Source organism: Netta rufina (assembly GCF_964035555.1).
Source record: "Netta rufina genome assembly, chromosome: 24".
NCBI lineage: Eukaryota > Metazoa > Chordata > Aves > Anseriformes > Anatidae > Netta > Netta rufina.
Genome location: NC_140148.1, coordinates 2,512,362 through 2,537,072, shown reverse-complemented (window position 1 = coordinate 2,537,072; position 24,711 = coordinate 2,512,362). Strand labels below are relative to the sequence as shown.

The window sequence follows — 24,711 nt, the reverse complement described above, 5'->3', positions numbered from 1 at the left end:
AAAGAACACCTGCCAGCCGTATCCTTCAGGACCATGCACCATGATGGCAACGTACGCTGGTGATGCTCGGTTCCCGAGCAGGACTGCTGTGTGGCTATGCACCACGGAGCTCTGCACCCCACCGCCGGTACCGGCAGCCACCTCCTGCCTTACACCACCCCCGGGGGAGGCTTCTCAGCTCCGGGGAACGCCTGGATCCGGCTTGGTGCAGGCACGCCGGGCCGGGCCGTGGGAGGGGAAGGGTGGGCGGCTTGGCCCGGGAGCTGAGAGGCGGCAGCAGCAGGAGGAGGAGGAGGAGGATGAGGAGGAAGAAGAAGCAGCGGGCACGGGGCTGCTGCAGCGCTGGGAGCTCGGAGGGGGCTGACAGCGGGGCAGGCTGCCCGTGGCTGGCGGGCGGCGCTCGGCGTGACGGTGGCGTGGCCGCGGCCCTTTGCTCCGAGCTGGCACCGCCGCTGTTTGCCCGCAGCCCCGGGATGGGGGGGGGGGGGGGGGTGGAGGTGGGGGGGGTCGGTTCACGGCCGGAGACGGAGGGGAGGGAGGGGAAGGGGGGGGGGGGAGGCGCGGCAGCGAGGGGGCGGAACTACGACTCCCACAAGGCCGCGCGGGCGCGCCCCACCGCTGTCAGCCAATGGGAGGGCGGGGAGCGCTCAGGCAAGGCACACGTGGCGGCGGCGGCGGCCAATGGGAGGCGGCGGCGCCCGTAGGCCGATGGGCCGGGGAGGCAGCGCCGAGCCGCAGCGAACAAAAGGCGGCGGCGGCGGCGGGGCCGGGGCAGGGCCGGGAGCAGCGCAGCGGGGGCCGAGCGGGGCCGCGGTGAGTGGCAGGGCCCGGGGCTGGGCCCCGTGAGGACCCCGGGACTGTGCCCGGAGCCAGGAGCCCCCGGGGGGAGGCTTCGGAGGGCGGCGGGAGCAGGGAGTGGGGAGCGGGGGGAACCGGGGAGGGTCCCGGGGGGGTCCCCGGGGGGTTTCGGGGGGTCTCTGGGGTTCCTGAGGGGGGTCTCGGGGCAGGGTGAGGCCGGTTCGCAGCTCCGCCGCCGTGGGGGGAGGATGCTCGTGGCCGTGAGCCCGGGGTGGAGCGGGGGGAGCGCAGCCAGCGACCCCCGGCCCGGCTCCGGGAGCACCCCGGGGACAGCCCCCGCCCCGCTGCCCCTCCTCGACCCCAAACCCGCTCGAGGCAAGGGGAAGGAGGCACCGGGTTTGGGGTTTTTTCCGCTCAGTTCTGTTCCCGCCTGCCTGTCCCTGTCACCCTCCGTGCCCGCAGCTGACAGCTCCGGGGCCGTGAGATGGCCGCCCTCCACATCTTTTATTTTGAATTATTTTTATTATTAATTATTGGCTGCTTGGGGAATTCTCCCCCTTTCGCACTGGCTCCGGGATTCCCTCTCTTAAGCAGCGTTTGCTGCCTGGCAGAGCAGCAGAGGAGTGGAAGCTGTGCTTCGAGCGCGGTGCCTGTCCCTGCAGCTGATTTATTTCCCCAGCTGGGATCAGTCTCAGCTCTCCTATCTAACGCTCTGCCTCGCACCCCCTCGAGTTTTCCACACGAGGCTTCTGCGTGGCCATGCAGGAGATTTTCCGGCAGCCTTCCTCCTAGCAGGTCTGTCCTTCCTCCTCCTGGCATGTCCCTGGAAGCAGGACCCGCTGTGAAGGCAGCCACAGTGGGGAATCCTGCCCAGCCACACAGCCCAGAAGGCGTGCTGCTGCTGCTGCTGCCCGTTCCCCAAGGGACACGGGGAAGAGTGAAGGAATGAAACTGCTGAGAACTCCGCACAGAGCTGCAGGAGAAGTTGATTGTTAGACACAAAATTCCAGATATCCCTCTTCTGGCACCAGGCACGTGCCAGGGCGTTTGGAGGCTGTTTCCTGCTCTCCACTAATCTTAGCTGGGTTCATTGCCCTTCTCCCTGGCTGCACTTCCTTTTTCTGAGGCTCCCCATCTGCAGGGAACCTGCTCCGGAGCTGGACATTCGCCACGCTCACCACCCCGGCGAGTGATACCTGCTTGCATCACACCAGGACGGTGCCAGGCGTTTCATAACGCTCGGCGCCGCGATTGCTTGAGCTGTGAAGTTGGCTGGCTGCTGTGGGGCCTCTTCCCTGGAGCCCCCTCCACGTCCTCTGATGAAAGCAGGCACGCTTGCCAGGTGGAAGCTGACGTAACTTTTCACGCTGCTATGGGCAGAAAATACTGGCCGGTCTTGAACCGTGTTAATAAGTGACCTGGGATGAAGGGGGAAGGTTGCTTTACAGTGCAGTTTAAAATTTCTCAGGAAGAGAGGGCATGGGATCTTTACTGGAAGCAGTAAAGGCGCTTTTCTTCCAGTAAAAGCGTTGCTTGGCTATGATGGGATCTGGATCCAAGTAAATCCGTGCACGTGAGCCCCGTTCTGCATGGATGTGAACTGGTGAAGCTCGCTGAGTTACACCTCCAGCACCACAAAGGGTTTAAAGAAAAAAACTTTATCCCTTTTTTTTTTCCCTCCCTTTTCCAGAGGTGACTGCACATCATCCAGTCTCTTTGGGATTCAAGGAGTTCTTATCCTGATACTGTTGTCATGAATTTCTCGTTTTCTTTTTTTCTCTGGTTTCTCCTGTATTTTGCCTTCGGTTAGCCCCTGGTATATCGGGGCGTTACGTACTAGTTGTCACGGCAAACACAACATCATCTAGCTTTTTGGGCCATACCATTATCACACAGTAGCTCTTCTCTCATCAGGACGCATGAGAAATTTTGCCGAGGGATAAACTTGCTTTGCATATTTGACAAGTGATGTTTTAGGGAAGTACGTGCTCCTGAGGCCCCGAACACGATCTAATCCATTTGTCTTGTTTGCTAGTGAAGGCTGAACACCAGCTTTTTTTTTTTTTTTTTTTTTATTCTTACGTCATTGGCCGTGGCTGATTTTGTAAAGGTCTCTGTTGCAGAGAAGCTGTTTGTTTTAGAGCCTCAGCAAACGAACAGAAATCATTCGTGGAAACCACTGACGCTTCCCACCAACACCTTATTCTTTCACCAGTGATCTGCTTGTCAAACCAAGACTAGGTACGTGGCATCTGTTCAGCAGAGCTCTTGTCCTCTGCTTCAGGGCAGCGTCCTTCAAACGCAGGAATGGTTTTGGTGGCTCGGGCTGTAGAACTGATCCTGCCAGCCCTACAGAACCTGTAAAAAGAGCAGCAAATCATCACAGTGAGCCCAGAGAGGCGTTATCAGGTAGAAATCATTCACTTTATCTGCCTCTGAAATCCCGTGCAGCAGAAGATAAGTGCTAAAAGCAGACTGCGAGTGGCATTTTGTGCTACCAGCACAAATCTACTGTTCCATCTGTGGCATTTGCAAGATTTGAGGCCTAAAGTCATAAGAAAATTGCAATTCAGCCTTAATGAATGAATCGTGAACAGAGCAACGTCTTGGGAGTGGATCAGTGGAGGAAAACATTTCCCTGTAGTTTGTATTTAGTGTGGAGAAAGGGATCTTCCCCGTTTGTTTTTTAGTCCAGAGGTGCACCCGTTACTCCCATCAGCATCAGTCAGCGCTGCAGGTGCTCAGCAGGGCTGCAGATAAGGCCAGCCAGGACAGGTGACAGTCCAAACCTGCCTCGTTCCTGGGAAACTGAGGGTTCCCAGCTCTGTGGTGACCTGCAGTCAGTTTTCCTGCTCCGTGTCTGCAGAACAGATGCAAGCAGTTCATGGAGTCTGCTCCGATTACGCCTCTGGGGTTGATGAGGGACCTGCACGAGCACACGCAGCCAGGAACTGCTGATGCCCCGTGGATTTTTTTCTGCTGATCTTTTCACCGAGCGGTTCAGCAGACTGGAGCATTGTTTCACGCTGCCTGTTCCTGAGAAAGGCTGGGTGGGAGCAGCGGAAAAACTGAGAGAGGGGCGTGATTAAGGACTTGCTAATGCATTGGGAAACGTCTCAGTGAATCGGGGGCAGGACAGCCTCATTCCTGCTGGTCTCTTGCCATGGGACAGCTAGCATGGCATAAGGATTCTGTCATTTTTCATCTATCCTAATAATCTAGGTGTTCTCTCTTCACGTCATTTTTGCAATCGCAATCCTGGGGTAATGAAATAAGGAAAGAAACTGGAGGAGCAGCAGAATATGGCATGAAGGAGCCCAGCAATGTGCTGGGCTTCGTGGGAATCCAGTGTACTCGGTGTCCCTTAGGATTAAGCAATCCAATATATGTCACTGTTGTTGCAACTGACTTTTTTTTTCTTTTTTTGCAGGCCTTTTAATAAGACCTGAGGGGTGTCCTAGGTCACTGGGTCCAGTTTCCTGCATTTGCAGACAATTGCATCTTGGTCATTGGCTTAGCCAGCACCAGCTTTTGGTTGTTTTGATTTGTAAATGTGTATTGGAGATCTTGCAGTATTGTTCAGGGACTCCGTGTCGCCTTGGGGAAATGCAAAAAACTTTTTTTTTTCCTTCTTCCTTTAAGGTTAAGAAATATGTTTACCACTTTATCTGCTTTTACTGCAGAAATGTGGTACTTTTGGCCTGTGACTGGCAAAAGGTAGAGCAGGCAGCTGATGTATTTCTAAGGGCTTTGAAAGCGAGGGTATTCCAGTTTCCTACCAGGCAAAATAAATAGCTGCAGGTAATTTGGGAGCAGGATTTGCTCCCAGAAATAGCCCTGCTTTAAAGTGAAAATTGTCATGGAAAGTTCTGAGTGCTGCGGTACGGATGACTGAGTGTAATGTGTGTGCAGCTGCGCAGGTAAGGTAGCAGAGAGGGGGTTGAGGGAGTTGGATTTGTTTGCGTGTTTGCAGAATAAGGTGTGTTTTACAGCTCTGCCAACCACCAGCCCGATGTACAGCTGCTTTTATGGCTTTGAAATGCCTTTTTCTGCAGCTAACCTGTGGCCGACCACATAAAGCTGGAAGCCTTTGGTCAGAGAAGCCATTATATTCTCCTTCGCAGTGCTTGTCTGATGCTTACACGGTGCCTCTCAATGAAGAAAAAGCTGTCTCAGAGTGGTACAGTGAAAGTGAGCCGCTGTTAGCAGAGGACAGATGCAGTCCAGTTCTAGAAATGAGCTTGAGATCCTTCTTGGTCCGATGCAGCAAACTCTGGTTGGTTTTTAGAGGTCAAACCATTCCGTCTTGCAGCTTCATTACTGCTAAGGGTTCGGCAGTTGGAACGACCCTGCTGACGTTTGTAAGTTTTAGTGCACATCACAACACAGTTTACGCTCCTGCAGTTCTGTGGCATCTGCAGGGCAAAGATGAGCAGAGAACTGCACTTGGATGGGATTCTGGACAGCAAACATCTTGCTGCTCCTTGAGCACAGGAGATACCTGCAAGCCAGCTCCCTCTGGATGTTTCTGGGGGGCTTGCAGACTGCTTCCTCTTGAGACTGTTACGTGTTCTGCTTCTGGTTGTAACACTTTCGTTAGGCTTTTTACTCCCTTCCATTCAAAATCCTTGTTCTTTAAGAAAGCTGCAGTGGTCAAACACCAAGAAGAGATGAATGTCTGTCCAGCTTTGGTGTCCATGCTTGGCTTATGGCTGCAATTGCAGCCCACCTAAGGAGCTGTGTTTAAGGTATTTAAGTGTTTAATGCACTGGCACCCAGCATTTCCACTTCACTGACCCCTTCCAACACGTGCTGCTGTTGTTAGTTACCTGGCAGCAGGGCATAAATCCTTTGAGACAGCACCGTTATCTCAATGTAGCTGGAGATGGAAGCTCTAGATTGCTTCTAAACCTCCTGCAGAAGGGCTGCTCGTAGCCCTGGGACTTAACAATTTGGTGCCTGCCAATGTTTTTCTCAGACAACTCTACTCCCACAACATCTCGGGAGAGCAGCAGACGTATTTTTAGGAATGGCTGTTAGTCAGCGAGCAGAACTGAAACCCAGCAGCCTCGGCGTGGTACTACGTTAAACGGGGCTGCACGGGACTGAGCACGGGGCTGGAGGATGCGTCTCGCTTTGGGGGACCAGACAAACAAAAAGTGCTGGGTCTCCTTCTCTTGTTCGTTAGAGGTCCCCTCTCCTTAGGCTATGATGTTGACTTCAGCACTAGTGTTGTTTTTAGCTGGCTAAATATTAGGTGTAAGTGTTTATGGGGGCAAGAAGGGGCTTTTGGTTATTTGGAGCAAGTCAGGGTGCTTAGGAAATGGTTGATGTTGTTTTTGAAATGGGTTTAAGTTGAAAGCTGCGGTGCAATTATACAATTTAGTTCTCTGAAAGCAGGAATGATGGTTTTGAACCAGCATTGCCCTTGCGATAGCTTCTCCTTTTCTATTTTAAAACTTGAATTGCATTTGAAAAGATGCTAGCGGCAAATTTGATTGTCAGTTCTTAAGCCTAGTTAAGAGTTTTCTGTAATGGTACTTTGTCCATCCTACTCCATGCCAGAGGCATATAGAGGGAATGCAACCTGCCTCCTACTATTTTTTTTCTTCCCCTGCAGAATAAATCCCTTTCTCTTTATTTTTTGGGGGAAGGGAGGGAGGACAGGAAAGACTCTCTTCTGACCCGAGGGAAAAGGGTCTTTACTTTTAATGATGGCAAATTATTCCCAGGCACATCCTGTGCTTGTTTATAGGATGAATAACCCAGTTGATTACCCAGAGGATGGCACAAGAAATAACCATGGGATCTTTTAACTCTTTTCCTCAGTGGGCCTTTAATTGGTCATTTGTGTTGGCATGGGCAATTAAAGCCAGTCTTCACTGACTCGTTCAAATATTTCCCTTTCCCGATGGATGGAATTTGAGAAGCTTTTCTTTTCTGTGGTTGTGCCTTTCTGCTTTGCAGCTCTCCTAGAAACCACCCTGAGAGTGCTTTTGTCTTTCCTGCCCCGCTGGTTGTGCTTGGGGAACCCTGACACGCTCTCCAGCTGCTCAGAATTCAGCACGAGCCACTGCTCAAGCTCTTCTGTCAGCACTCTGACCCCTTGGAAAAAGTGGAAAACACTTGTCGGGCTCTGAGTGGTCACAAGTCTCAGCTCTGATGTCAGCTGGATGCAGACAGGTTCCCTGGGATGAAGTATTCTTTAAAATAATTCTTACTGCAGTTAAAAATAAAAACCTCTTTGACATATGTGACTTGGCATCTAAGAAGGAGAAATTACAGCTTTGAGATCAGGAATCATTTACTTAATTCAGTTTAGAATGTGCTCCTTGGAAAAGAAGAAAATCATCTTCAGAAAAGAAGCTTGATTAGGGATTTTTATCTTTTTTTTTTTTTTTTTTTTTTTTTTCATTTTTTAACAACAAAAGACTGTCTTGCCTTTAAATCTTCTTTGTGATGTTAAGCATCTTATTTTGTTTGGGTGTAAAGCTGCTCTCAAAACTGGTCCCAAAGCAAATAAAACAGTGATGTAAATACGTTCTGCTCTGGGGTTTTGCTAATACTGGTAACATTTTATTTTCCCCCTTTTCTAATGGATGGGGGATTGCTAATCTGCCTGCAGTCAAGCTCAGCCTGGAAATGTGGTGTGCCAGAAGAAAAGAAGTGGGAGGGAGGCTTTCTGTTCTGTTGCCTTGTCCCTCCCTGGTACCGAAGTAGAAGAAATGGTTGTTGCACAGATGAATTGAATGGGAGAGAGGTTTTAAGCAAGCAGAGTAGCTCTTGCTTCAGTTTTATAGCTTTGTGCCCTATTTGCGTTGTATTTTCACTGAGCCAGGTGGCTGAGAGTTACCTGTGAGAACCGTGCTCTCCTGATTTCCACTTTAATGGACTGTTTTTCACTCCAGACTAGGTGACCATGTCAGCCAAAGCCATCTCGGAGCAGACGGGGAAGGAGTTCCTGTACAAGTACATCTGCACGTCCTCCGCCATCCAGAACCGCTTCAAGTATGCCCGAGTCACCCCGGACACCGACTGGGCGCGACTCACCCAGGACCATCCCTGGCTCCTGAGCGAGGTAAGGACTGTGCCCTGCCGTCCCTGAGCCCTGGACAAACCTCTGCCCACACGAGGTGCTTGCGGTTGGGCAGGGCTGCAAGCACATCTGTGTGCTCAGGACCTTTGTGAAGGACCAGTCGTTGCTGCTGCTCCGCAATACTTGCAACACTGATGAAGAAACAAGCCTGGTTTCAAGGCTGTCACAGCACCTTCAAGGGAGTCTGATTATAAAATTAGCTTAAGGAGTTAGTGAAATGCATGAGCAGAGAGACCTGCAAGTGACAATCTGCTGATGACCACACAGAAGGTAAACCAGGCTAATTGAAAGGGAGAGTCTCTTGGGACATCTGTCCCTGCTTGGCAGGGTTTGAATCCTTACTTTCTGAAATCATGGAGTGCTTTTTCCTTGTCTAACTTTCACTTTCAGTTAGGAATTTGTCTAAATTTCCTGTGTCCAAGCAAAATGCCAGGTAAAGCTTCATTTTTTGTTTTCCTGTGCAAGACCTTTTATGTTCTTTGTTTCGTAACATTGTACTTTCTGTAGGTAAAACATATCCAGAGCTCCTTGTATTTGCTGTCCAAACTGGCTCCTCTCCCACAGTTAATATAATTAAGTTATCGGTTAGTAGAGGATGAATGTTTCATAGCCCTTTACTCAGTGACTGATAGAGGCCCTACGCAGGGTAATTAAATGCCCTGCACTCAGCTGCATGAGCAAGTTCTGAAAAATATCAGCAATCCATCAGAGACTTGCAGAGACCCAAGGGGATCAAGGATCATATTTATCCTTTAAGGCAGACTCTTGTAACACTAGAAAGCACTGTGCAGTCCGGCAGAAAGATTGCTATCTGTACTGCAATACGTTACTCTCTGTGCTGTGGGTTGCTGAAGTTCCAGGGTGCCTTAACTCTGCAGGAAAATGGCTCTCACTTCATAGCCAAAATAATAATAATAATTGCAAGCTAGAGATGAGTGTGTTACCTAGGAACAGCCTTCTGTAGGTATTTTATACAGAGGCACTGTCAGTTGACTCAAATGTGCGTGACTCTGGCCCTAGCTGGTCTCGTGTGTAAGTACACGTTGACAGCAGGAGCTTTCTTTGTAGCAGCTGACTGTGCTTGTGGTTGGCATCCCACGGCTCGCTTGGTTTTTCCTCATGAGCCTCTGCTCGTAGAGAAACGTTAATTTTGTGATGCATCTAATAAAGACTGATTGGAAAACTGATGGGATACCAAACAATACTCAGCATGCATTTTTACAGGAAGGGAGTAGCTAAACACCATGCTAATAGTTGCATTGAAAGTGCTTTAAGTTCACAGAAAACACCAACAACAGAACAAACTGCAGCCTCAGTCTCTGCTGATGTGCAGCAGAGAGCTCTGAGGAGAAATGAGGCAGCTCTTCTCAAAGTACAGAGTTGGGAGAAGGGGAGAAAAATATTTTCAGGCTTGTTGTACCAGGAGATGCATTTGCTTAACAACTGTAGCACATTAAGCACCAGCCAAGAGACTGCAGGAACTCTGCAGCAATGCCTGCTGCATAGAATTTACTGAAACTTTCACTTCACCACCTGCAGAGAATCTCTCAAATGAAACCACTTTCTAATTATTCTTTCTTTTAATCCCTCTTGCATGCTGTAGCGTTTAGTGGTGAAGCCAGATCAGTTAATCAAGCGACGTGGGAAGCTCGGACTGGTTGGAATTAACCTCACCCTGGATCAGGTGAAGGTTTGGCTCAAGCAGCGTTTGGGCCAAGAAACCACGGTGAGTGCCACCTCGGCAAGAAAAACTTAAGACTTTTTTGGTCTGTCTTTTCTGAATGCTTGCATGATAGAAGCTGGTGTGCAGGTATTTCTCCTGCTTATGGTGGTTAAAAGACAAGTTATTCTGATGCCAAAGCAAGTAAGAAACTTGCCCATGTGAACATCCTCTTGGTAAAAGAGTGCTGTTACGTGACACACTGCGTTAACTCAGTGCCCCCTGTTACCATCTGCTGTGCAGGACCCATGTAGCAGGAGCTCAGCAGGAATTAGGACAATTTTGAAGATTTCTTCCACTAGGGAATCATCAGTTGATAGCTCAAATGCTGTGTCTAGCTGGCATGGCTGCCTCGCTTTAATACCCAAGGCGGATTTAACAAGACAAGTATAAAAGCTGTCATAAAATTGTCCTCTGATTGTAGCCAGCCAGTGTTTTGGCTGATGAGCGAGTGTTGCTTCAAGTTGTTATTTTAGGTTGGTGCTGTCTGGTAATATTTATTCTTCTGGGAATGCTCCTGCAATGCTAATGATAAAGAAATGCCTGCCATCCCAGCTGCTGTGTTCCAGGAGCTGAGAGCTGCCTCGATGAAGCTGGTGCCTTGGCCCTGCTGTGATTGATTTGCTGCTGGCTCCAGCATCGAGCTGAGCCCATGAGTCTTGCCTGAAGGCCGTTACGAAACGGCAGGCAACTGCATCGTGTGCGCCTGCCCACTGGAAAAATGATGGATGTCGAAACAGCTTTTTAGCACAATGCAACAAACGTGTCTAAAGGAGAGGCTGTGCCAAGGAATTGTGGCCAATGATGGTGGCTGCTTAGTGGTGCCCCCAGGAGCAGGGGTACCTACCATGGCCGTGTCCTTTGAGCCCAAACAATTGGGTTTTGGATAGCAGGAAAGCTGTGCAAGACAGTTCCCGAGACCTTGCTACAAGGAACAGTCTGGTTCCCCAGGAAACACAGTAGAGAGGTGATTGGGAGGAACTGATCTTAGTGTTAATTCTTGAAGTTTGCTTTGTGCTGTCATAAATGTGGATATTGGGCAGGTGTTTATTTATTGGTGTCTGTCTTGTTTTCTGCCTACAGATTGCGAATGCTAAGGGAATCCTGAAGAACTTTCTGATCGAACCCTTCGTTCCTCACAAACAGGTTGGTGTACCAATTAATGTGATAAAAAGCGCTTTTTGATCTCTTTTGACTTGAATGTGGCTTAAATGGATTGATATATAATGGCGAAAGCTGGAGCTTGGGAGGGAGCTATTAAGCTGAGAGTGTCAATGCATATTGTCGGAGCTGCATATGGGCACAGCATTAGTCCCTGCAAGGAGTCATCAATAATAGCATTGGCTGCTCTCTCTCTGCTGAGAGGAGGTGATATATCACATCAGAGACACCCACTTGGAAGGGAGAAGGCAGCTCGTTGCTCCTTGAATCTGGTGCTCCCAAGTGTGGATAACAAACTGATGTGAGATGTCTCAATTTGCGCTGGTGAAATCGTTTGCGGGAAGGGTGTAATTAGCTAAGATGTAGGTGCTTTCACTGCACACAGGAAAGGACCCTGGTTGGAATTTCAGTTGTGGAAAATGGGAATGGCTTTCTCTAGAAATTGAAAGTGTTGTCCCTGGCGTGCTTCACCAGGATGAAGCTTTCTGGACTTGCTGCTCTCTGTCCCCCAGGCCTCTTCCCTTGTGCTGACACAAACACCTCTTCTGTGTTTGCTGGGTGTGACTTGCTAATGTCTGTGCCTGGGTCTGTGCTGCAGGAGGAAGAGTTCTATGTGTGCATATATGCTGCCCGGGAGGGAGACTATGTCCTCTTCCACCACGAAGGCGGTGTGGATGTGGGAGATGTTGATGCCAAAGCTCAGAAGCTGCTCGTGGCAGTGGATGAGAAGCTCAGTGAAGCAGATGTGAAGAAACAGCTCCTGCAGTATGCACCAGCAAATAAAAAAGAGTAAGTATGGATGCTGAGATCCTGTGCCTGCTTTGGGCATGGCCGTCCATCCTCCCCGAATCTTGTCTATTTTATTTCAGTGCAACATCCCTTCATACTGTTTCACCCTAAAGCTTGCTCTCCTCCCCTTCTTGCTGCTCTCAAGAACATGCCGTGCATCCTAAATCCAAGTTGTTTGACCTTATCTGAGCCTCTTGTGAAACCAAAACCAAGCGTTCGTGGTGATTTGAGCCTTCACTTGACAGGAGCACTTCTCAAGGTGCTGAAGTCTTGACCTCTGAGATGTCAGAGACGTACTGAATTTTGATCTTTTGTGCCAGCACAGAAGAGTTTCTTTTATTTAGTAGAAATGGCAACAAGATGTGAATCTGGCTGCTAATTCAGAAATGTACTACTGTGCCTTGCTCTGTCCCATCAAGGGAGCCATTCTCTTGATATTTCCAATTTTACTGCAAATTGATCTTTAGATTTTAAGACTTCTGCGGCTCCCTTAATTAGATGCCTATAGCTAGTTATCATGAGTCATGAGTTTTCTAAAGATAACATGCTCACTGAGAGCACTGTTTGGCACCGAAAGGCTGAAGAAGCCTGTCACTAATAGAGTTTACTGCAGTCTTTCCCCTGTCCCAGCTAATGAAGCTGAGTCCTGACGAAGATGTGTATCTCTCAGTGAGAGACAGGGATGTGTTTCTGTCTCTGAGATGAAACAGACTGAACATCTACATGACAGTTCCTCACAACCGTGTTCTCAGCAGAGTTTGGTGGGGTGTAATTGGGATGAGTCATCAAGGTCTTCCTTTCCTTGAGTCATCAGCCAGGCTTGCACAGAAGATGAATGAGAATGAAATAAATTGATACAAAGTGATTTACCCCGATATAAATGAAGCAGAGCAGTCTGTACTTTGTATTTGGCTGCTGTAATGAATTTGTGTTTAAATTTTTTGCAGTGTCTTGGCCAGCTTCATCTGTGGCCTGTTCAACCTTTATGAAGATCTGTACTTCACATACCTCGAGATCAATCCATTAGGTAAGTGCTGTTTTTGGGAGCCTATGTGCAGGACTTCCTGCTCATTTGTTCTAAAATACTGAAAGTTGTATTTCAGCCTTCTCCATTTGGTGTGGTTCACAGCAATATTAAGTGGCGTGTCCAAAAGTACAGAAGTGGATGTGATTTGTCTTGGAGCTGTTAGTCGAATGAATACAAAATGAGGACTGCTTGGAGGCAACGTTCTCTGTTATCTAATTTCCTGGTGCAGACAAAGAAATTCCACTGAAAGGGATGTGAAGTCAGAACTGAAGCACATAAGCACTGCTGTGTTGCAATATAAGACAACACCTGAGCTAGAGCCTGGTCTGTGACTATGGTCACAAGTTAATTCTTAAGGGAGCTCTGCGGGTTTGGTAAATAGAACTAAGTGACCAATGTGGAGAAATGGGAACAAAGGGAACCTAGCTTTTGTAATGATCTCTGTATGGGATGAAATTTTGAGTAAATTTGCAGTGTGTACAAACCACAGCTAATCCTGATCTATTTTCTAATGCAGTGGTGACTACAGATGGTGTCTACATCCTTGACTTGGCTGCGAAGATTGATGCAACTGCTGACTACATCTGCAAAGTGAAATGGGGGGACGTGGAGTTTCCCCCTCCCTTTGGCAGGGAAGCCTACCCAGAGGCAAGTTACAATCTGTCACAGCCCAAATCTTTTAAAAGGAGGCTTGCATTTAACTTCATCTTCATTTATGTGCCAAAGCTCTGTGCTATTCCTTTATATGGTGCTCGCTTGCGTTGCTCCCCCATCAGCATCACTTTTGGTGGAGCACTTTTTTGGCAGCCTCCTTGGGGCTGCTGTTTCTGCAGTGTTCCAGTTACAGATCTTTACAGCAGAGTAGCAGTTGTGTGCAAAATACATGCGGGTGTGAATCCAGAGAGAATATTGCTGTATCTCACACTAAAGTAAAAAGTTGAGATGTTAATACACCTGTTTTCCTGAAAAGTGATGACCACAGATGCCTGCAGGCAAGCTGTGTTTGTTTTAATGCCCATTCCCTCGCAGAATTCCCTGGGTCTGCACAGCCAGTTGTATAAACACTGCTTCATACTCAGCTTCCCAGCAGCTTCCAAGGCTGTTGGACCTGGAGCTCTCTCCTTCATTGTTCTGTTGCTTACTTCAGGTGACTGTTCTGCTGCCTCCGAAAGGATTTCTGTCCTGACTTTTTCATTTCAATAATTATAATTATGCTTCAGTTGGAAAACGTTTTTGTAACATGGCCAGGAAATCCATTTAGCTGTATTTCTCTCCACGTAGCTTGCTGGATGCCAACACTTAACTCAATTTGCTCTTAAATAGATTAGTTGAGTTTTTGTCTCTCTGAATCATCCCTCTGCAAGTCACTGTGAATGTTATTATGTCAGTGTCTTTGAGAATTTTAATGAACTCCCAATAAAGTGCTTCACGACAGGCGAGCACGCTGTGATACAGGAACACCACATTGAGCCAAATTACATCTCTGGGTGATTACATTCTTAGCTGCAGCACAGCCAGAGAACGTAGCCTTGAGTGTGTTGATTTTAAATTTCCTCTGGTCGCAGTCTGCAGACAAGGTCAGAGGAAGACTTTTCAGTTCAGAGGCACTTGATTCTGTGACTGTGATACATTGAACCATAAAACCCACGAGCTGCTAAGTGCTGGCTGAGCTGTGGAGGAAAAGACAGCTGCTCTGTCATTTCACAGTCTGATGACATGGAAATGCCAGTGCAGTGCAGCTTAGTGAAACACGCAGCAGTCAGCTCCATCTCCAGAGTTTTTCACGTGCAAACAGAAAAATTCTGCTTCTGGATGTGTAGTCTACAGATAAAGTAATGTCACAAGTGACTGCTGTACATAAACTTGATTTCACTTGGGACAAACAAGAGATAAGCCAGCAGACCTTATAAACACTGCATGTTTTCTTTGGAGGGTAGGAGTTTCCAAGCAAGAATCAAAATCTGAGTGCGTGTTTAGGTTCGTTGCTCCTCTTTGAACTTCTTCCAGAGGGAAAGGTGCAAGTTGTCTGTATCAGTCCTATTTCAGTGTTCTGTCTTGGAGAACATGTAACACAAACCAGTTTTGGCCCCTGAGAGATGAAGCTGGGTCTTCTTCCCTTACAAAAGCTGTGTTTGTGGTTCTGCTCTTCCCTCAGTTGTAGTTGAGAGATGTGGGAGCTCTGCACGCCCAGAAGTTGGGCCCAGTGCTGCTAGTGCTTTGGTTTGAAAAAGAGCATGCAGGTGTTAGGCAGAGAAAGGCAGTAAGACGTTTAAATAATGTATGTTGCTCCATCTGCAGGAAGCCTACATAGCTGATCTGGATGCAAAAAGTGGAGCCAGCTTGAAACTTACTATTCTCAACCCTAAAGGCAGGATCTGGACCATGGTGGCTGGTGGTGGTGCCTCTGTAGTTTACAGGTAACGAGAACAAGGTTTTTTGGGGGGAGTGCAAAGAAAATAATGGATGCAACCTGTAGGAAGGGGAGACTTCTAAAGTGGTCTTTCCTGTGCTTGGACTGCTTGGGACTTACTCAGAATGAAGCTTCTGTGCAGGTTTCTTCCCAGGATGTGGAATGCAGTGTCCTTCAGAAATGATAATTTCTTCTGGGAGGCTGTGTTAAGGTTCCTTTCTCACATGGAAAGGAACGAGCTGGCTGGAGGCTGTTGATGCTCACGTGGTTGCTGTGGTAGTTCCCATCGTATGTGTAGGAAGTAAAACAAGATTAATCATGCCTGGCACCAAGAGGAGAGCAGCTTTGTTCTCAGCAGATAACTTGACCTCTCTGAGTTCCCCTTTCCCAGGAATTTGGAATGCTTTAAGACCTTTAGAGTGACTTGAAAATTATAACTAATCCTTTTTTTTTTTTTTTTTTTTTTTTTATAGTGACACCATTTGTGACCTGGGGGGCGTAAATGAACTGGCTAACTATGGGGAATACTCGGGAGCCCCAAGCGAGCAGCAGACCTATGACTATGCTAAGACTATTCTCTCCCTCATGACACGAGAGAAGCACCCTGAAGGTAAGAAAGTCACCGGGACTGGAAAAATTGTAATAAACTAGTCAGGAAGGGTGTACAGCTCCAGGCTGCTCAGTGGTGAAGCTGCATTTGGGGGAAAAAATGAACAAAGCTGGATGGTTACTGTGCTTAGAGCTGCCTGGGAGAGCTTTTTTAATGTACTGCTGCCTTCTGGGTCAAATAGTGATGGATTCCTGTCAGCTCTTGCTTCACAGAGGATTTGTATTATTCCATGTAGCAAAAAGCACAAATGTGGCTTGAGGTTCTTATCAGAAAACTTCCTGCTTGATACAAAACTCTTATCTCCCAGACCCTGCTGAACATAACTTACTGCAAGCTGTTAGCCTGAACCACAGCGTTGTTTAACTTTGCCCTGCGCTGCTTCACGATCTTAGAGCAAGTACTCTGTGTTCTTAAAGCAGTTTTATTTATGCTTGTCTCTTCCCTCAGGTAAAATCCTGATCATTGGGGGCAGCATTGCCAACTTCACTAACGTCGCAGCCACTTTTAAGGTAGGTGACTGGTCAGAAGTAGCTGCAGATGCCCCCAGTCAGCAACCCCAAGCTGTTCTCTCCAGGTTGGTGTGGTGCTGGTGGCGTATCTCTTCTAACAGTTGTTGAGATGATGGGGAGGACGCGGTAAATGCTCGGCTGCCCAGCTCACCTGTACTATATGTTTGTTTTTGTTTCCTTCAGGGCATCGTGAGAGCAATTAAGGATTACCAAGGCCCTCTGAAAGAGCATGAGGTGAGGATCTTTGTGCGAAGAGGAGGCCCGAACTACCAGGAAGGATTGCGTGTCATGGGCGAAGTGGGTAAGGACCACCCGTTTCCTTCAGTTTGGTTCTTGCCTCTTGTATCTTCCACCTGCTTCCTGCTGGGACTTTTCCAGGTTAAATACTTCGCTTTGGCAGAAGCTGGTCTTGTTCCTTCCCCTCCGCCCCCAAAGCTGACTGTTCTTGTGTGCGCATGCAGGAAAGACAACTGGGATCCCCATCCATGTCTTTGGCACCGAGACTCACATGACTGCAATTGTGGGGATGGCGCTCGGCCATCGGCCTATCCCTAACCAACCGCCTGCCGCAGCCCACACTGCCAACTTCCTCCTCAACGCCAGTGGCAGCCCTTCGGTGAGTTCCTCCACCCCCCTCTGTGAAAGGGAACGCTGGTGAGAAGCCTCCTGAAGGCAGCTTTCCCCTGCCTGAACAGGTCAGAGCAGACCTTAGCCACTGTCATAGCTGTATAGCTCAAAGCTGGAGGAAAACTATGACTGCCTGCACAGTTTTCGAAGAGGGGCCCTCCTGATATCCACCTCACTTGTGCAGAAAGCACGACCCTTCATCATAATTGTAACTCTTGCACCTACTGGGAACTTGGTCATTTAGTTTTCCTTCTCTTGACCAAAGTATTTCTATCACTAAATCATTCCTCTTTGGAGAGTAGCGTAGCCAAAATGTCCCAGAAATGGATATTGGGAAGCCTGCTCTGGCATGCTGTCCCTTACTGACTTGGCTTCTGAATCTTTCAGACTCCAGCACCAAGCAGAACGGCTTCTTTCTCCGAGTCCAAGCCAGATGATATTGCTCCAGCCAAGAAGGCAAAGCCAACAGCACCTCTTGGTAAGTCCAGCAGTGGTTGCTGGCAGTTCACTTCTGCTCCAGGTTGTACTCAAAAGAGAGAAAGGTGGACTAGGTTAATGCTTTTTCTGGATATAAAGAGAAGTAATTTTGTGGTATCTGTCTACCTGTTGTTTTGAATGGAATTAAGTGCTTTTAGAATGTGTCCCTTGGTGCGCTGTTTGCTTGTGCACGAGGTGAGTCAAAGCTACCTTGATCTGTGACGTTCCTTTCAAGGGAACACCACAATTTGAGAATTGCAGCTCTACCATGTCCCCGTACGTGAGGCCAGCAGACAACAGGTTAGAGACTCTGTGCTGTGGCTGCTGATCTGAGGCCTGCTTTCCATTTCAGTAACTGTGGGGTGTTCCCAGGGGATGCTGTTGGAAGGAACAGTGTAGGTATTCAGAAAGTCCTTCCTGGTAGAGTCTGCAGCTTCCTGGATAAACAAACAGTGCCAGAAACCTTCCTGGTTCAGTAGGAGCTGTGATGTAGCCCTCAAACATGTAGGGTCTGAGGTTGCTCTGTATGTGTGGTGGTGGGGTTTCTTTGGTGTTTTTTTTTTTTTTTTGGTTGTTAGCTTTTATTTTCTGTTTAAGTTTGTAGGAAGCTTCTTTAGCATGGTGGTATGCTTGAGCTTTGGTGGCCTTTTGGTTGTGTTTGGTGGAAGCCTTACTGGGTAAAAGCATGCTGTATGGGAGGAAAACAACAGCAGAACTGGGCAAGGACAGAACGTGATACCATTCTGGTCCTGCTCCCTTGAAGGCAAGGAGATACGGATCTCATTGTCAGCAGTGTGACATGATGACTGTAGGATTCATGTCCAACCCTGTTGAAACACAACACCAAAAACACACTGCTCTGTTGATGGTCGTGCACAGGTTTTTGCATGAGCAGTGCTTCAAAAATACGTAGAAAACGTTAGCCACGGAGCTTGCAGTGGGGAGAACAATCTCCTGAAGCTGTAATGTTTGTGCTGGATTAAGCGAAAGGTTTCTAGATGGCAAAAATCCAAAATTCGACTTGGAGAGGAAGTACAATGGAGAGTGCTCCAGTCTGCTTGTGTTTGCTTTTTTTTTTTTTTTTTTTTTTTAACAAAAGCAAAACCCAAAAGCCCTGAGTGCTGTGGGGAGGAGGGAAGCCCTCTCGCAGGTGCCCCCCTAGGCTGTCAGGATGACAGCAGCCAACTGTGTCATATCGTTGCATGAGTGATTCTCTCTTCAACAGATTCAATCCCAGCTTCAAGACCTGGTCCAGGTAGGACACGTGTGACTAGCTGAATGTGTCTGGCCTTGCTGGCAGCTGACTTTTTTTTTTTTTTTAGTTTTCGTTTTTTGTTGCTGTTTTTTCTCTCAAAAGATTGCAGTGTTGTCTGGTCCTTCCCTTCCCTCCTGCCAGCGTACTTAGCTAGTGCCACGTGAACTTTTCAGCTGTTTTTGAAGTGCAGATCGCATACAGCTTTGCACAAAAACTTAGTACTTCTGGGGGGGGAAGAACAGGTCTCAAACTTCTTTTTCCCTTCCCTCCCCTGCCCTCCCACAAGAACTGGCGAAAAAAACAGACCTAGCAAGCTGTGAAAAGCTCTGTGCTCTTCACTTTCAGAAAGAATGAATCATTAACTATTCCTAATAACTGGCCTCCTGCTTTAAAAGGAAACAAAAAAATGTAGATGCCCTGCTTATGAGCCTTGAAGGGCACTGAGAAGTTGTTGAATGATGTAAATGTCCTTGTAGCCTTATCGGTTCAGCAAACCACTGAAGCTTGGTGTGTGCTCAGTGGAGTTAAAGAACTTTAAACATTTTCTTGAGCTCAGTGCTAAGTGACAATAAGCTGCTGAGCTGCAGTCCAATTGAAGTTTCAGGCTGTTTTCTCCATCATAAGGGGGGCAACAGCAGAAGGAGACTCTCCTTCTTCTTGTGTGGCTTCAGATGAATAGCATCACCTTCCTGGGCCTCTGCTTCCCTCTGAATAATAATATTCCTTGCAGGCCTCTGTGAGGTGATAAATTGAAAGGGCTTTTTAGCTTCCTGAGGACAAGTCACGTGGCAGTGCATCTAAACTGTGAGCGTGTAGTGCTGGAGAGAACAGTGACTGATTTAACGCTCAAGCCAGGCAGAAGAGGATCTTGTCTAATCCCTAATGCCATCTATCTTTGATTCGAAGCCAACAAGAAATCAGCTGTAGACTGACTGGGATCAGCAGCTGGATCAGCTCAGGGTTAAGAGTTTTAAAATGAACTGTCTGGAGTCAAAGGGAGGAACTCAACATTTTGCTGTGACAAGTGGTGTAAATGTATTTGAAGCGAACAGTCCATCTCACTAGCTGAACTGTTGCCTTTCCTGTGACTCTGTCCCTCAAAGCCAAAGTTTTGGGCTGCATATAAATGCTTGGAGCCATCCGAGGAGGCTTGTGTTGGATTCTGATGATCAAAAAGAACTGAAAACAAAAGCTGAGTAACGTAGAGCTCTTCTGCTCTTAGTCTCCTTCGTTTTCTGCTTTTTGTTGTTATTTTCTATCATCGTACTGTGGCACCCTGTCAAACGTAGGAGGAAAACCTCCTGTGGTTCTCCCAGATTGTAGGCTGTTGCAATAAAACAAAATCCAAAGTTCCTTTCCTCTTCGGCTTTGCAGAATAAATCCATCTGGGAGGGATGTGAACAGCCCATGCAAGGAGAGGAGGAGGCTCTTCTCACTCCTCGTCTCTCCCGTCTTACACCAGCTCCCACCCTGTGATGAAGCACTTGCCCATTTCGTGAAACCCAAAACCTGGCTACTGTGTTCAGAATCCTGGGAAGAGGGGGATGCTGCTTCATCCGCAGCTTCTTCCTTTAATCTGGGGAGTGTGGCTACTACATCCTGCAGCTCAGCTGTTGGGTTTAGTTTGGAGGGAGGGGGAATACGCTTATCTGGGAGGCTTGAGGCAGACTTGTAGCAAAGTTGCTGCTTTGATCTTGCACAGATGTACATTTTGGGTGTGTTGTTCTGTTTTTTTCTTCCCCTCGCCCCTCTCTCCGAGCAGGTAAAGCTACAACCCTCTTCAGCCGCCACACCAAAGCTATCATTTGGGGGATGCAGACGCGGGCCGTGCAAGGGATGCTGGACTTTGATTACATTTGCTCCCGGGATGAGCCGTCAGTAGCTGCCATGGTTTATCCGTTCACGTAAGTAGCCTGGGATAACCGTGACACTTTTCTGACTGCTTCCCTCAGATTCTCCTGTTAGCTTCCTCCTCTCCCAGCCTCTGTTCTGTAGCGTAGTTCTGCTCTAGTCCACATCTCTGCTTTTACGCCTTCTCCTACGCTCCCTTCCACCATCAGGCTGGCTTTGCAGGCTGCTTCCTACCTCTCTCAACCACTGATTTCAGGCTGCTCTGTTGAATGACGTGGCTAACGTTAAGCTGATCCAGGCCCCACCTCATGCTCTTTCCAAGGGTGTCCAAATTCCGTTCCTTCATTCCACAAGTGAGGCAGGCGTTACTGGTTGGGCTTTCTTTAACAGCCCACTGACTTAGCAGAGGCACTACAGACATGTGAGGTCTCTTCTACTCACCCACTGTTTGCTGCATCCTTGTCTCTGACATCTCGCTTTGCACCCGCTGAAGCAGGTGTTTTCCCCTCCAAACATTAGCCAGAATCAGAGCAGCTCTGCTAACTAGACTAAGGCAGTCTGTAATGTAGCCAAACAAAACTATAAAAAGAAAACAAATCCCTGTTCATCTGGTTCAGACTCTTTTCCTGCAGTAGCTGCAGGTTTTTCAGCAGGCATGAAGCGTGCCAATCCTTCAGTGGGATACAGTTCTCTTGTGGTATTCACCCTCTTTGCCCTTATCCCCACAGCTGAGGGTGAGAGAGGTTATTAAGTGTTTCACATTGCCCTCGGGAGGAGCCTCCAGAACGTGGCTGTTGTGGAGACGTGGTGCACAAGCAGTTCTGTTGTCGTGGCTGCGAGGTGGGGGTCTTCCTGCTACACAGGGCAAGCAGCGAGAAGGAAATGAGAGGCTGGCTGGCCTTCTGCTGGCGCAGTGAGGTGGGAGCAGATGTAGGGGTAGGAGGCTTGTTTCATTTCTGTGCTATTTACAGACATCTAAGATAGCTGATGTCTAATCAAGCTCTGTCCTGCAGAGAATTGTGCCTCTCTTGTCCGTTAAATACCTTGTGCCATTAGTCCGTAGTGCTGCAATTATCATCAGGGCTGTAACACCTCAGCGAGTGCAGACCTCAGGGTACTAAAAACCGACTGCAGGCATAGCCACATCCGTAGCTGAGTGGCAAACCCCTTGCGGCGTCACAGTTGTTGAATGAGGAAAAAGCCACCGGGATAAAAAGCTTAAGGCTGTCTAATAATAATCTATCTCTGCTTGACCTTTTTGAGGAAGTCAGGCTGACAAAACCTGAAATGTTCTGGTACGAACGTAACGGTATGGAAACACAGCCAATCTCTCTGGAGTCCTAAATGGTTGAGTAATAGACTTCAAATTCCAATCAGAGAGTCTACCGTGCGTAAAGACCATACATAGAAGACAACACCTACACTGAGACTTCCCTAGGTGCATCTCCTTCAGTGTGTGGGGCAGGGTGGGCAGAGTTTCCCTGCAGCAGGATTGGGAAGTTGACTGAACCTCACGTTGTTACCCTGGCTGTTTGCCACAGGTACTGGTTTCCTGTTTCCCCCAGTGCAGTATTTGTCCCAGTCCAGTAACGCAGCTTTGCATGCACCTCATTCATTACTCTTTCTATGCCTCATTCTGTCTTCCAGCTTGGAGTAGAATTGAGGCTCTGGTAACTTCACTGTGGGAGAGCTTATTCATCTTGCTGGATGCCTCTGTCCCCATTAGCCCGTCTCCTTCCATATGCTGCTCTGTTCTATACTCTGAAGAACCTTCTGCTGTTAGTATGGTCCCTCCCCACGTACGCTCACTTGCTAGTGAGTGTCTCACAGTCAGTCGTGGTGTCTGAGAATTGGGGTTTGCAAACTCCTCTATCTGCATGCATTGTATCCCTCTGTCTTTGCAGTAACCTTAAAAGTCAGGCCTTTCTCATCTTCTCCTTTGTAGTGGTGACCACAGACAGAAGTTCTACTGGGGCCACAAAGAAATCCTGATCCCAGTCTACAAGAACATGTCTGATGCCATGAGGAAGCACCCAGAGGTGGATGTTCTCATCAACTTCGCATCTCTGCGCTCTGCTTATGACAGCACTGTTGAAACGATGAATTACCCACAGGTGAGTGGGGGATCTAGAAGAAGCTCAAGAAAAGAAGGAAGATCTTGTAAGCATCGTACCAGCGCTTCTGGTGCAGGGTACTGATGTTCATTAAACCACGCTGGTGCTAGGAAGTAGTCTTGGTCGGATAAATACCTCAGTCCTAACTTCTTGTAGAATCTAAGGAGGATGCTGGACTTGTATAGCAAAGTCTGATGCTGGACTTGTGGTTTGTAAGAGGAACTTGGCACCTCTGTGTCTGTTAAGAATGATTACTTCAAGTTGGTTAAAATACAGTGCTGCTCCCTAATCTGCAAGGGAGAGAAAAATTCTCTCAGCAGCTCATTGGGACTGCTGAGAAGAATATAGTAGATTGTGGATCCATGCACTGGGCTTTTCTAATAACTGCTTAGAGACCTGGCAGGGAGCAGCATGATCATGCCCTGGGAGCAGCTGTCTCACTCCTGTGTCCTGCAGAGTTGGTTAGGATGGCAACGCTGGGGCACTAACGGCTCTTGTTATCTTGATGCAGATCCGCACGATTGCCATTATTGCTGAGGGCATCCCAGAGGCACTGACACGCAAACTGATCAAGACAGCAGATAAAAAAGGAGTCACTATCATTGGGCCTGCAACTGTAAGTACCGATGACCTTTCACTCCCCCTTGTCTGTCTTCATCTTCAGATCAGCTTTTTCTGAAGGATAAAATATGTCCTACAGTACATCTTGTCTCTAGTCATCTAAAGTGCACGTTAGCTGACCATTATAAGGTCACATTTGTCTTCCTTTGTTTTATAAATACTGACAGAAGGTTGTTTTACCCAAATATTCCTAAGTCTCATGCCTTGTTTTACAGGGCTTTACATCTTTCTCTAATTTTCTTGTAGGTTGGTGGGATCAAACCAGGTTGCTTCAAAATAGGCAACACGGGAGGCATGCTGGATAACATTTTAGCATCAAAACTGTATCGTCCTGGCAGCGTGGCTTATGTTTCAAGGTCTGGAGGAATGTCTAATGAGCTCAACAACATAATTTCCCGAACCACCGATGGGGTTTACGAAGGGGTGGCCATTGGAGGAGACAGGTAGGAGTCTATCTTCAGCAGACAAACCATTTTTTAAGTCAGTCAGCAGAAGAAAATGCCTGAATCATTAATTGTGTGGGAGTGAAGGGCAGGCTGGCTGTTAACTTGTCTGAAAGGAAAGCTTATGCAACAAACTCAACTTCTGTCATTTTTCCTGTGTTCTACCCAGGTATCCTGGTTCAACTTTCATGGATCATGTCTTGCGCTATCAGGATACCCCAGGAGTGAAAATGATTGTGGTGCTTGGAGAGGTGAGTGAGACCATTTCACTTCTATCTGAGAAAGACCCAACTGCTCGATTCCAGGAGCATCTGACCTAGTAGTTAAAATGCTAAATAACTACCACAATGAAGTGGCAGCTACTAAATATATTTGAGATATACCAACAATCTGTTCTCAATTATCTGAATTTTTATTTTGTGCTCCTTTAATGAGAAGAAATTGAATGTTTCCAAAACAAATATAGTCTTCCCCACTTAAGAAAAGAGAATTTCTTCTCAAACTGAATCCATTACTCAGAAACAGACAAAAACAAAGTTTTTATGTGCATCTCAGAGCTGGTTTCTATGAAAGTGCCAAGTTCTTTGTTTTGAACCAACTCATCTCTCTCTCTCCACAGATCGGAGGCACAGAGGAGTACAAGATCTGCAGGGGTGTTAAAGAAGGCCGTATCACCAAGCCAGTGGTGTGCTGGTGTATTGGTACCTGTGCCACCATGTTCTCTTCAGAGGTAAGCATAAAAGTGGGGACAAATGCAGAAGATATATAAATATCTGTGGCAGAAGGAAAAAAGGCAGCTTCTCCCACTGCATCTAAACTGGAACAACTTAATGTGCAGAAGTTATTAAGCATCTGTGATAAAAACTTAACTGCGCTTCTGTAGCTTGCCACTGGAGGTTTCCAGAGGATTCCACTTAGATGTAAAAGGAGCCCAAAGATCCTAGGTAATGTAACAGATTTTAAAAGTAGCCAGCTTCTGGAGTGGGAAGGAGAAAGATACACGTTAAGCAGCTTTGAAAAGTGGCATAACATTAGAGAAGCAGAACTTGATGGAGGAGCCTGCAGTGACTCCAGATCAGAAAATGCTCTGTGTATTGCTGTTTTGACTGCAGTTGCAGCCAGGAATTCTGTTTGTCCAAATAAGAAGGCAGATTGTACAATCTTTGGTATTCCTGTGACCAGTTCTCTATGCAGTTCTGTACT

The 24,711-nt window shown here is 47.7% G+C and overlaps 1 protein-coding gene across 3 annotated transcripts in view; it reads left to right on the top strand.

Annotated features, from left to right (window-relative positions):
- The first annotated feature begins 777 nt into the window (after positions 1–777).
- Positions 778–24,711, top strand: part of ACLY (ATP citrate lyase) — a 28,576-nt gene continuing 4,642 nt past the window's right edge. Inside the window, exons 1-20 of one of the 3 annotated variants that reach the window (XM_084301048.1) lie at positions 778–813; positions 7,707–7,876; positions 9,498–9,620; positions 10,698–10,760; positions 11,374–11,564; positions 12,512–12,591; positions 13,109–13,239; positions 14,890–15,008; positions 15,475–15,611; positions 16,059–16,120; positions 16,304–16,421; positions 16,582–16,736; positions 17,135–17,225; positions 18,450–18,479; positions 20,242–20,383; positions 22,276–22,444; positions 22,956–23,060; positions 23,312–23,508; positions 23,678–23,759; positions 24,128–24,238. In XM_084301048.1, coding sequence (XP_084157174.1) covers positions 7,718–7,876; positions 9,498–9,620; positions 10,698–10,760; positions 11,374–11,564; positions 12,512–12,591; positions 13,109–13,239; positions 14,890–15,008; positions 15,475–15,611; positions 16,059–16,120; positions 16,304–16,421; positions 16,582–16,736; positions 17,135–17,225; positions 18,450–18,479; positions 20,242–20,383; positions 22,276–22,444; positions 22,956–23,060; positions 23,312–23,508; positions 23,678–23,759; positions 24,128–24,238 — 2,265 coding nt within the window. In that variant the 5' untranslated portion in view covers positions 778–813; positions 7,707–7,717. Of the gene's footprint in view, positions 814–3,001; positions 3,040–7,706; positions 7,877–9,497; positions 9,621–10,697; positions 10,761–11,373; positions 11,565–12,511; positions 12,592–13,108; positions 13,240–14,889; positions 15,009–15,474; positions 15,612–16,058; positions 16,121–16,303; positions 16,422–16,581; positions 16,737–17,134; positions 17,226–18,449; positions 18,480–20,241; positions 20,384–22,275; positions 22,445–22,955; positions 23,061–23,311; positions 23,509–23,677; positions 23,760–24,127; positions 24,239–24,711 lie in introns of those variants that run through there. The other 2 variants (XM_084301047.1, XM_084301049.1) reach the window with 2 other exon arrangements.